Genomic DNA, 11,774 nt, shown 5'->3' on the forward strand with positions numbered 1-11,774 from the left:
TATGATTTTAGTAAATGTTGTATGATTATGGGACAATATGAGGGAATCTCTGCAGCATCACAACCTGTAACTTTCCACAAAAATAGTGCATGTACAAGCATGATGTCTTTCACATATCTCTTTTATTTGTTAAAATCATCAGCAATTCCTACAAATGTCACAAAGGACTACAAAAGTTTGGTTGAAAAAAGCATCTAAGACATTTGTCAGAGGGCATTGCAGCAATAGTTTACAACTAGTCGGCTAAAGACGTTATTGATTTAAGATAGTAGAGTACTTAGTAAAATAGGAAAACAAACACAAATAAAACACTAAAGATACATGGATTTATATTTATGAGAAATATATTAGAATATTGTTTTCATAGATTTTACACTTAGTGCCATCTATTCATAAATCTCTGAAGAAGTAAACACATTCAAAACAAAACCTATAGGACAGAGAGTTGTAGTAAAAGAACACATATGATCTTTGAGTCTCAGTGAGATTCGAATACACTGTGAAATAGTGCCTTTACATCTCTATTAATTTCCCTTCTGCTTGTTTCTGTTATAATCTGTTGCACTTAATCAAACTGAACAACAAATGAACAAAGCATTTAGTCTCAATCCGACTCTGAAGTCTGGTCTGCATGTTTCCACAGTTTAAAAATCTGCTTAGTTATTTTCTTTTTTTTTCCATTTCTGTTTTTCTCCTTTAGGGCATGATGGCCTCTACTTTTAATCTCTTCCTCACCTATTTCTTTCATTGCATGTTGATTTTCAGCAGCCTGCTCTTGTGTGTCAGAGACTTTTGGCTTTCTTTCTGCATTTGAATCGATTGCACTGGTTGGCACATTCACTTTGTGTCTCTTGGTCCCTGGTTTCTGTGGCTCACTCAGCTTCATATCGGAAAAACACTCTGACAAGCGCTCCTGTTGTGCGGGTTTCCCCCTGGTCTTTATTCCAATGATCTTCGTCTCAATACTTCTTTGTGTACCAAAGCAGGTTTTTCTAGTTTCTTCACCAACTGTTTTCACAATGAACTGTTTACGAGAAGAGTCCCCTCTGTTTGGAAAAGGTTTACGTTCCTGCTCTTTGGCTGGCCTTTCCTCATCAACATCTTCAGGTGTTACATGTGGAACACTTGTTTTCTGCTGTCTAACACCATCCAACCCTCTCCTGTCCTGATCCTCTGTCATAGATGTTTCTGTCCTTTGTGCATGTTTGTCATCTGCTCTCTTTTGTTCCTTGGCTCCCTCTATATCCCTCCTATCCTCTCTCGGTTGTCTCCTATCTCTGCTTCTCCTTCTAGCTTCAACCCCCTGACGGTCTTTTGACATGTTCTGTTTTCGACCATCAACTCTTCTATCCTCTATCAGAGGGGATGGATCAGTGTTTACTTCCTTATCTACCTCAACATCTTGTTCTCTCCTCGACCCATCTCCCTGTTGCTCCACATCAGCGCCATAAGCTTGCCACATTTTCTGTTGACCCTCCTTAGACTCTACATTAGAGATGTCAGGTGATAGGCCTGGTTTTCTAGACGTAACTCCGGCTTTGTCTTTAATCCTTCCTTCATCTCTGTTGATGAAAGCAGTGGCTGCAGCGTCTTTGCCCTCTTCTGGTGTCCCCTCGGCCTCCTCTCTCTCTCTCCTCTCAGCTGGACTCTGGTCCTGAGTACCTGCAGCAGGCACTGGAAGAAAAGTTTGAATTAGTTTAGGTAAGAAATGTGAACACTGCACATCAGTGAGCATAATGAACATGTTTGCCATCTTACCTTTCTCTTTTCTGTAAAACAGAAGATAAGCGCTGCTGGATCTAGAGAGAGGAATGTGGAAGAAAGTATGGTCATTTTCAAATTAAAATGTATGTGTATGCAAATGTAAGGCTTGTGTTTTATACAGGGGCTTTCTGTTAAAAATGTGTTTATTTGAGGTACTATTTTTAGGCAGATACTGAAAAAATATATATATATATAAAATAAAATATGAACTAAGCACAAAAAGTAAGGAAATGTGTGTCAGGTAGATTATTGCAAACTGAAGGCAGTGACAGGCCGCGAAGCGGGCGTCCCAAGGAGACACTTTCCTCATCCTGTCAGCACTTGGGAACCGTAGGCAGTCTTCTACAGATTTGCAGTCGAGGTTTGCAAATCTTGACGGCTCTCTGCCCAGACAATCCAGAACAGATTGCATGCAGCCAATCTCCGGTCTGATAGGGCAGCCAGGAGGCCTGCCATGACTGCCCTTGAATTAATAAATTGTTAAATTGCCAATATTTTTTGTTTTATTTCACTTCAATCATCCAATCCACCAAGCAAGATTCATCAGCAATAAAAAGCTGTTGGCATTGGCAGAGAAGACTTGTCACATTTTTCATGGCCGCAACCCACATACTCAGCTCTGCTGCTCATCCCACAAATGCATGTCCCTCACAAATGTTGCGAAAGGTAAATAAACAGGCTTTCCAACGGTGTAAGATTTATTCCCAAGAAGCAACATAGAAATCTTCTACCAAACACACATTCTTACTTTTTGTGCGATGTTTATAAAAGGAGTGCATTGGTGCATGCATGTCTGTATGGATAAATGTCTGTGCGTGGACATATCTGTAGATATTTGGAGAGACACTTGATATTCGTAAATTGAATTGCTTTTTTATAGTTTTCACCCATCAGTAAGGGTGGAAATAGAACAAATTGGGTTTGAAAGTGGGAGCAAAAATCTAACGTACTTCTCAACTTTATCCGACTGGAATGGCTGGGAGTCAAGCTGTTGATAAAAACAATAAACAAACATAAAATGATGAATTTGGTGTTTCAGATCATTATATGCAAGTCTTGATAACACTTGAGTTAAAGTGATCGCTCTGACCAATGTGACATTCTTATCATTGAAGCTGTACCATCTCCCATCATCCTCAGATTTGATTGTGGCAATGTAATGTCCACTTCTGAAATCTCCAGAATGTTCCACCATCGCATACAGTTCATAGGGCTGATTCTGATCACCAGTGGAAAACGTATCACATCAGGAATACAAAATATATGTGTCACAAAATATTTAAATATAGTGTAAACATACCTCTGGTATCTGTAGGGTGAAGGGAACGTCCACAGTGCAGTTGACCTTTACATATCTATTGTAATAGTGGTCAAACTCAAACCTCTTCAGCAGCAGTGTCAAAACCTCCGGATGATGCTTTATTACATGCTTCTGGAAGAAAATAAACAGGTCCCCAGCATGTATTATCATGTTGCTATAACCCAGTGTAATGTAATGTGAGTTCATGTACACATTACTCACAGTAGTGGCATCAGACTTGGCTCTACACCCGTCGCAGTATATCTGGTTTTCTCCGTTTGAATGTGAAGCTCTGAAAAACTCCTCAATGCCTTTCTCCTAATAACAAGCACTCGTGTCATTTGTTTCTGAAATCAGCTCTGTGACAGAATTCCTTATCAGCTTAATGGGTTTACAGTTTTTGATATATCACAAAACAATCTGATGGAAAATAGCATATTAGGTTAATTCCTGGCAATAGAAAAGTGCTTTAAAGTTTGCAGGTTGTCAGATTCTTACCACGCTATAGTTCTGACTGTAGGAATCCTCCAATGCAAGAGGGAGATGCAAAAAAGCCCTATCAGCATCAGTCTTGGTACCACAGGATGAACATCTGGTCTTGTGTGTCAGCTGTCCGTGGAATATCTGAAAGTCAAAAATGCAGACACTGCTAAACAAATATCTTTCATTAGACACACTCCCTTTAACATGAATGATCTTTACCTTTGATGCGTCATCACTGGTCAGACGCAAGATCTTCTCATAGTACTCAGCAGCATCCTGCTGTCTACTCACTAAGTGGGGAAGAGCAGAAAGCAGTGTGTATTTCTTTTTGACAAAAATAAGGGGTTAAAGGACCATATATAGACTGATATTCTCTCTCAGCGGAGCTTATTCTTTTAGCAGACTGACTTGAACCAGCAAATACATAATATCAACTTGATATATAGCACTTTTAAAAACAAAGTGACATAGATAGATAAAAGATAGATAAATCCCATTTGCCCATTAAAACAAATAACAGAAATAATAGAGCAGATACGATATATTGGAAATAAAATGGTAGCATTAAAAAAAAATAGTTCAAAAATATAATAATAAAAATAAAAAGCTCAAGAGTATTTTACAGAGGCATTACATAGCTGCACTTTTGCTTATATAACTAGGGGTGCAGTGGTTAGGCTGGAGGGACGGGTTTAGAGCCCCATGTGGTAACTGGAGTGTAATACAGCATCACTTCAGAGGGGATCAACACACTTCAATATGAATCCTTAAAAAAGTATTTCATGACCTATATATCCCACACGTGAATTTACAACTGAAATCAGAAAATAACACAATGACATTACATTTCCAAATGTGTAGTATTGAACTCCAACAGGCATTATCTATCAGACAGCTCCCTCTAGAGCTACAAAAGGCTTTATATAACTTTTCTTACTCATGCGGCAGCTACTTTACAAGACTCCTAAACAGACTGGATATCTAAACATTTCTGCAGTTCCCCTTTACATGTATAAACTGTACTTTCATCACTAAGTAAAGTCCTGCCTCGCTTCATCCAAACATACAAGTAGGTAAGGCTAAACAATTAGTTCATAAAAATGGAGGTTGGTTAATAAAGCAACGTTTGTGTATAACGTCAAAAGAATACTACCTTCTTCCAGTATCCCTCTGAACAATCAGAGTTTAATAAATGATAAGAATAATGTAAAAAAAAAAAAAATCTAGGAGGAAAGCGCCTTTCCTAAATCTGTTAGCTTCATTATGTCTGCTTCAACTTTTCAAACTCTCTATTCACTCGACATGTATAATATTTATAAGAGTTTATTGAAAATGTATTTCGAAATAGAAAATATTGGCCTCCAAAAGTAAACATATTATCATTATTATAAGGGCAAAAACAACAATAGAATCGTTTAGCACATAAGACAAAAATGTAAGATAAAATCTGTATGCAAAACCTTAGGATAATCATTTAGGTCAAGCATCCTTTAATTTATAAAAAATAGGTTGACAGCAGACTCAATCCATCTGGGATTTGCTGGATTAAAACATTACATGTCAGGTGAGAATGCAAAATCATTTCTTACATCATTACATTACATGAATGACTTTTTTTGCTGAATCTGGTTTTAACCTTACAGGAAAAAAAAAACAAATATTACTGGTCCAAGTGTAAAAAAGGGCAAGAGCTATGATTAAACATGAAGGTGCAAAAGCTATATTTTATAGAACCCCCTACAGAGACATTTACATGACCATTTCCCCATTGTAATCGTTTCAGTCATTTTTCTTTCTTGAGGCGCAATGTACAGTTAGTCTAAAAAATGATTTCTCTACAACATTCACTTCTTTCCCTTTAGCTCATCAATGAGATATTTCTCCTGTTTCTCAAGGATTCTGTAGAAGACTTCTTTGCCACGAGGCCCTGCTGCATTCAGGGGACCACTGAAGAGTTCCCTCATCTTCTTCTGAGAGGTTGGGATTACCATGATTTCACAATAACTCGATTGTGTCATGACTTCTTCCTGAAGGAGCTCATCCAAAATGTCTTCAACGCAGTGTACTCTCTTGATCAGCTCGGTTCTATGTTTATCCACAAAGTGCTTACCTGAGGAAGGAGGGAATAATGAGTAAAGTGTTGATGATACCATGAAGCCAACTTGATACATTTCTAAACAAATATATTATTTTCTATAACAGTGACTTCCTTATTTTCAATGTATGTGTATTGCATTAGTTTAACTGCATGTGGGTCCGTGGAAGGTTGGTTGAATAATTTGGGATAACTACACAACCCTGATGCATATTCTGTGTTTTAGAGAAATTGTTAATTATTTTTGGGAATAGTGTTTTGATCATTTCGCCATCGAAGCACATCTGAAATAATAAGGTCTTCTTCTAACAATTACACATTTGTTTTCTCCAAATGCAATTAAATAAACCTCTCACATCTGCTGCTTTGATGATGGGACATGCAAATATTGATTGAGAAAAAAAGGTTGAAATGTCTCAACATCATAATTGTATCTTTCTTTTCGTATAAGGCAAAGAAAGAACCAAGAAATAATATTTCCCCAAAGTGTCAGATTATTTCTTTAAAAACAATGCAGCACTTATGGGTTTCTTACATTGGTCTATAGCCTAGACTTTATTTAGAACATGTAAAGCCTTTTCTAAATATTCATCATGAAGTAAATTAGCATGTATGTTTTATAGTCAGAGTCTGGGTTCCTAGTAAAATCTGATAAGTGACTGATCCACTGGGACCACAAACCAAAATCAAGAGTGCACCCACCGTCTACCATGGTGTATTGAGCTGTCTCTCCAGCTGAGGGTCTCGCAGCTGAAACAAATTGAGGGAAAATTACAATGATGCTTAATGATGGACAGGTTTAGTGCACACAGCAACATAGCAAAATACGGTCATTGAATGTGTCAATGATACATGCACTGTCATTGGTTGCCAGTTTAATAGAAGACCTAAAACAATAAGATGTTATTCTATATTCAACAAAATAAAAAGATTAAAAGCAACAAGGTGTTACTCCACGTCTCTCAATACTGTTCAGCTTCCTAAGTCGATGCTACAACACACCAGCTTGTGTCCAAGGTCATTCCTATCTCAAGTGAATGAATTGGGGCTGGGCCATATATGGTTATCATAGTGAAATCATGATGTCAGACTACACTACATTACATTTTGGATAACGTAATTTCCCTTAAGTGCCTTTGTGAAAGCACCAATAATCAACCCTACAATTTTGGTGGAATATATTTGACCAGAAATATTGGGAAATGTGATTATGTCCATATCACACAGCCTTAAATGCCCATTGCACCATTATTCACACTTTTTCTTGTAACCCTACATCAAAATTCAGTGTCAAGACAGTGTCGTTAATGTGAAGGGTGCAGTTTGAGGAGAAATGTTAACCTGCAAATTCTGTAGAAAATATTCCCATTTGCTGGTCTCAGTTAACTAGATGGCCTAACTGCCTGTCAGCCTTCCATCTCGTGCACAAACTTATCTCGTGCCCTCATTAGTCATGTGCGCGTTCACTACTGGATTAACAACGTGTCACATGTTCTGAATTGACCAATCAGTATTGAGTATTCAACTAAACCATGTAATAAATGGCATTAAATTGGACTTTGTAACAAAACTTTCCACAGATTCTCTGAAGTCTTTGGTCATAAAAAGCACCTGCAGCACACTGTTCAGGTAACATGTTGACCCTTGGTTTACCAAGCCATTGTACTTAATGGCTGTTGGAGGAAATTGTAAATCAGACTATGCGTGTAAATGGTAAGTATATATCTTACCAGCAGGGGACCACATGTTGGAGACACTCTCTTCAGGCGAAGTGTCTCTAAATGTTCTTATTCCTGCATGTCTCCTCCCAGCTGGCCTCTGGTCCTGGGTCTCCCAGGTAGAGAGTGGAGAGCCTCCAGGAGTAGACTCCTCTCTGAAGACCTGAGTACCTGCAGCAGGCACTGGAAGAAAAGTGTAAATTAGTTTAGGTAATAAATGTGAACAGTGCACATCAGTGAGCATAATGAACATGTTTGCCATCTTACCTTTCTTTTTTCTGTAAAACAGAAGATAAGCGCTGCTGGAACTAGTGAGAGGAATGTGGAAGAAAAGTCAGGTCAATATCAAATAAAAAAGTAAGCATATGCAAATGTATAGCTTGTGTTTTACACAGGGGCTTTCTGTTGTGCAAAAAACATTTTTATTTTAGGTTTCTTTTTTTAGTAGATACTGAAAATATATACATACAAATATTAAAATATATAGAGGAGTGCATTGGTGCATGCATGTCGGTATGGATAAATGTCTGTGCGTGGATATATCTTTAGATATTGGGAGATACACTTGATATTCGTAAGTTATATTGCTTTTGTTGTTCTTACCCATCAGTCAGGGTGGAAATATGATTAATTGGGTTTGAGAGTGGGAGAAAAAATCAGCAGTTAACACTTAAGGAGTGTTTTTTTGCATCAACTTGTGGCAAAAAAAACAACGTACTTCACAACTGAACTCTCCTCGAATGGCTGGGGTAAAATCTGTTGATAAAAACAAGAACCAAACATAAAATGATGAATTAGGTTTTTCAGACCGTTATATGTAAGTCTTGACATCATTGAAGTTGAAGTGATCGCTCTTACCAGCCTGACCCTCTTATCATCGAAGCTGTACCATCTCCCATCATCCTCAGATTTGATTGTGGCAATGTACTGTCCACTACTGAGATCTCCAGAATGTTCCACCATCGCATACAGTCTATAAGTCTGATTCTGATCACCAGTGGAAAACATGGCAGACATGAGACTCAGGAATTAAATATGTCATGATGAAATAGGAAAATAGACTATAAACATACCTCTGGTATCTGTAGGCTGAGGCTCCAGGGAACTTTCACATTGCAGCATTTTTTGACATAGCTATCGGAAAAGTGGTCTAACTCAAACCTCTTCAGCAGCAGTGTCAAAACCTCCGGATGATGCTTTATTACACATTTCTGGAAGAAAACCAACAGGTCCCCAGCATGTATTATCATGTTGCTATAACCCAGTGTAATGTAATGTGAGTTCATGTACACATTACTCACAGTGGCATAAGACCAGGCATCACACCCGTTGCAGTATATCTGGTTTTCTCCGTTTGAATGTGAAGCTCTGAAAAACTCCTTAATGCCTTTCACCTAATAACAAGCACTCGTGTCATTTGCGTCTGAAACCAGCTCTGTTACAGAATTCCTTATCAGCTTAATGGGTTTACAGTTTTTGATATATCCAAAAACAATCTGATGGAAAATATCATATTAAATTCATTCCTGGCAATAGAAAAGTGCTTTAAAGTTTGCAGGTTGTCCGATCCTTACCACACAAAAGATCTGAAGGTAGGAATCCTCCAATGCAAGAGGGAGATGCCAAAAAGCCCTATCAGCGCCAGTCTTGGTACCGCAGGATGAACATCTGGTCATGTGTGTCAGCTGTCCGTGGAATATCTGGAAGCCCAAAATGCAGACACTGCTAAACAAATATCTTTCATTAGACACACTCCCTTTAACATGAATGATCTTTACCTTTGATGCGTCATCACTGGTCAGACGCAAGTTCTTCTCATAGTACTCAGCAGCATCCTGCCGTCTATACACTAAGTGGGGAAGAGCAGAAAGCAGTGTGTATTTCTTTTTGACAAAAATAAGGGGTTAAAGGACCATATATAGACTGATGTTCTCTCTCAGCGGAGCTTATTCTTTTAGCAGACTGCCATGTAAATCTTAACTGATCACATTTCCCAAATTGTGTGTTTGGTTCACAGGTGGCTTCTTCAAAGGCTCTGTGTCTCTACTACACTGTACCGTCTTTGATGCCCAGCTTCTTGGTGATGTCATTGGTTTTTGCTGTACGACTTTTTAAGTCACCAAACAGGGATTGAAGTTGAAGATCAATATGCTTAGTATTTTCACTGGGGAGCCTGCACAAAGTTAAGAAATATCAGTGAAGAGATACAAAAGTGAATGTGTAATCTCAATACTGTTTAAAAGCATGAAGTTGACTTTGTAACAAACCTTTCCACAGCTTCTCTGAAGTCTTTGGTCATAAAAAGCACCTGCAGCACACTGTTCAGGTAACATGTTGACCCTTGGTTTTCCAAGCCATGGTACTTAATGGCTGTTGGAGGAAATTGTAAATCAGACTATGCGTGTAAATGGTAAGTCTATAAACAAACGGCACATAGCCTGTATCTTACCAGGAGGGAACCCCATGGTCAAGACACGCTCTAGAATGTCTCTCGGTATTCCTATTATTGCATTTCGTCTTTCCTCCCTATACATTAGAGATGTCAGGTGATAGCCGTGATTTGATAGACTTAACTCTGGCTTTGTCTTTAATCCCTGTTCCTTTATCTCTGTTGATGAAAGCAGTGGCTGCAGCATCTTTGCCCTCTTCTGCTGTCCCCTCGTCCTCCTCTCTCTTTCTCCTCTCAGGGTAACATGTTGGAGACCTTTTTTTGACCATATCTTAATAAATCCATGTTGATTCCTTTTTGACGATCGTACCAGTCCACTCATACACTGCCAGCTGCAAATCATTTGACAATTAATCGTTGACAGTGAATCAATCGCAACTGTTTCATTGAGGAACACAAAGCAGAAAATAATGAGCCTACCTTCAGACATTCCCGCAGACCAAATGTTCATCCCTCCGTTTATCATCGATGTGTCTCTACGATGTCTCTCCGTAAAAAAATCACTTTCTCTTTCTATAATAAAGATGTAGTCGTGCTGCATTCAGGGTGTGTCGGACAAATGCTATTTTGAGAACCCACGGCTCACATGACTGACATGTATTATAATGCAGTTATAACACCATTTTATTCTCTGTTTTTCTCTCCTTGTTTTACAGGAGCACGTGAACGCAGCATATTCAGCTGCTGGTGGAGACGTTTCTTTTTGTAGACCATACATGCAGAGGTGGAAGAAGTGTCCAGATGCTTTACTCGAGTAAAAGTACCAAAAAATTAATTCAAAATATAAATTACGATTAAAAGTCCTGCACTCGAAATCTTACTTTGGTAAAAGTACAAAACTATTATTAGCAAAATGTACTTAAAGTATAAACACTAAAATAATCATTGTGCAGAAAAATGTGTGTAGATAATTATATTTATATATAGTTAACATTGATAGATACCATTGTTGTTTCAAGTAACATTTTTACTGTTGTTCATGTATATTGTGAAATATCTATGCAATTTCTCATTATGTAATTGAATGCACTATTTTTAATGTTGCAACTGAAGGCTGCTTCCTTACAATGGATTGTCCAATAATAGTTAATGATTAATAACTGCATCAATAAATAAAGTTTCCCAGAGTGCACGTATATGAATACTCTGTACCTGTGCTGTATTTTGGGCTGGTTTAATCTGATTTTGAAGACTGGAAAAGTTGTTTAATATCCAACAAAGTCACAGCATTCAAATTAATTTCATATAATAAAAACATACGGGTAGCATCGCGGGTGAATGATGGCCATACTCTCCAACTGATGTTATTCCAACGAAACCAACAAGAAGAGCTATAAAAGAAAACAAAAGATTAAGCTCTTATCTCACAAATAAAACATTTGCCATCCTTTGCATTTGTGTGCCTTACATTTCTAATAAAAATTAAATCATGCAATGTTAATCTCTTGGTGAAAATAAATCATGAGATATTAGCTTTTAACCCCTTTTAACTGAACATGAGCCACATTTAAGTTTACATTTGTAGCGCATTACCATAATAATAATAATAATAATAATAATAATAGATTTAATTTGTTAGCGCTTTTACAGGTGCTCAAAGACGCTTTACAGATAATAGTGAAGAAAAAAGAAAAGAGAAGAAAGGAACAACAAATAAATATATAGTTAAAGTTAAAGTTAAATAATACAAAAACAATCACACATGAAAAGCCAGATTGAAGAGGTGAGTTTTTGTGAGTTTTTTGAAGGTGGTGAGGTCCACGGGAATACCATGACCATCATGGTATCCATGCAGAATATTGCCTAGGCCCGGGCCTAGAGCATCAAACTGCTTCTGCCAGCTTGCCTTCTTCCCATAGTGCATCTTGGTGCCATGTCTTCCCCAGGTAAGCGATGTACACGCACCCGGCCATCCACATGATCTAAAAGAAAATGTGATTCATCAGACCAGGCCACGTTCTTCCA

At 37.9% G+C, this 11,774-nt stretch overlaps 1 protein-coding gene across 6 annotated transcripts; it reads right to left on the minus strand.

Moving 5' to 3' along the window:
• Nucleotides 1-112: 112 nt before the first annotated feature.
• Nucleotides 113-10,550, minus strand: LOC307032295 (uncharacterized protein). 6 transcript variants are annotated; one of them, XM_079670166.1, is made up of 21 exons: nt 10,230-10,488; nt 9,810-10,141; nt 9,628-9,730; nt 9,418-9,533; nt 9,139-9,209; nt 8,935-9,060; nt 8,662-8,754; nt 8,434-8,571; nt 8,219-8,347; nt 8,079-8,116; nt 7,628-7,668; nt 7,373-7,543; nt 6,345-6,392; nt 3,767-3,837; nt 3,563-3,688; nt 3,287-3,382; nt 3,065-3,196; nt 2,855-2,983; nt 2,715-2,752; nt 1,759-1,799; nt 113-1,674 (listed from the first exon to the last, which is right to left on the minus strand). In XM_079670166.1, the coding sequence occupies exons 2-21, from the start codon at nt 10,129-10,131 to the stop codon at nt 605-607; spliced, it is 3,099 nt and encodes a 1,032-aa protein (XP_079526292.1). In that variant the 5' UTR covers nt 10,132-10,141; nt 10,230-10,488; the 3' UTR covers nt 113-604. The 6 variants fall into 6 exon arrangements, with proteins under 6 accessions (XP_079526292.1, XP_079526291.1, XP_079526290.1 ...); XM_079670168.1 differs by having other exon boundaries at nt 1,353-1,674; nt 2,886-2,983; nt 10,230-10,550; XM_079670165.1 differs by having other exon boundaries at nt 2,715-2,983; nt 3,065-3,193; nt 10,230-10,547.
• Nucleotides 10,551-11,774: the final 1,224 nt, after the last annotated feature.

Source organism: Notothenia rossii (genome assembly GCF_949606895.1).
Source record: "Notothenia rossii genome assembly, chromosome: 3".
In the NCBI taxonomy this organism is placed as follows: domain Eukaryota; kingdom Metazoa; phylum Chordata; class Actinopteri; order Perciformes; family Nototheniidae; genus Notothenia; species Notothenia rossii.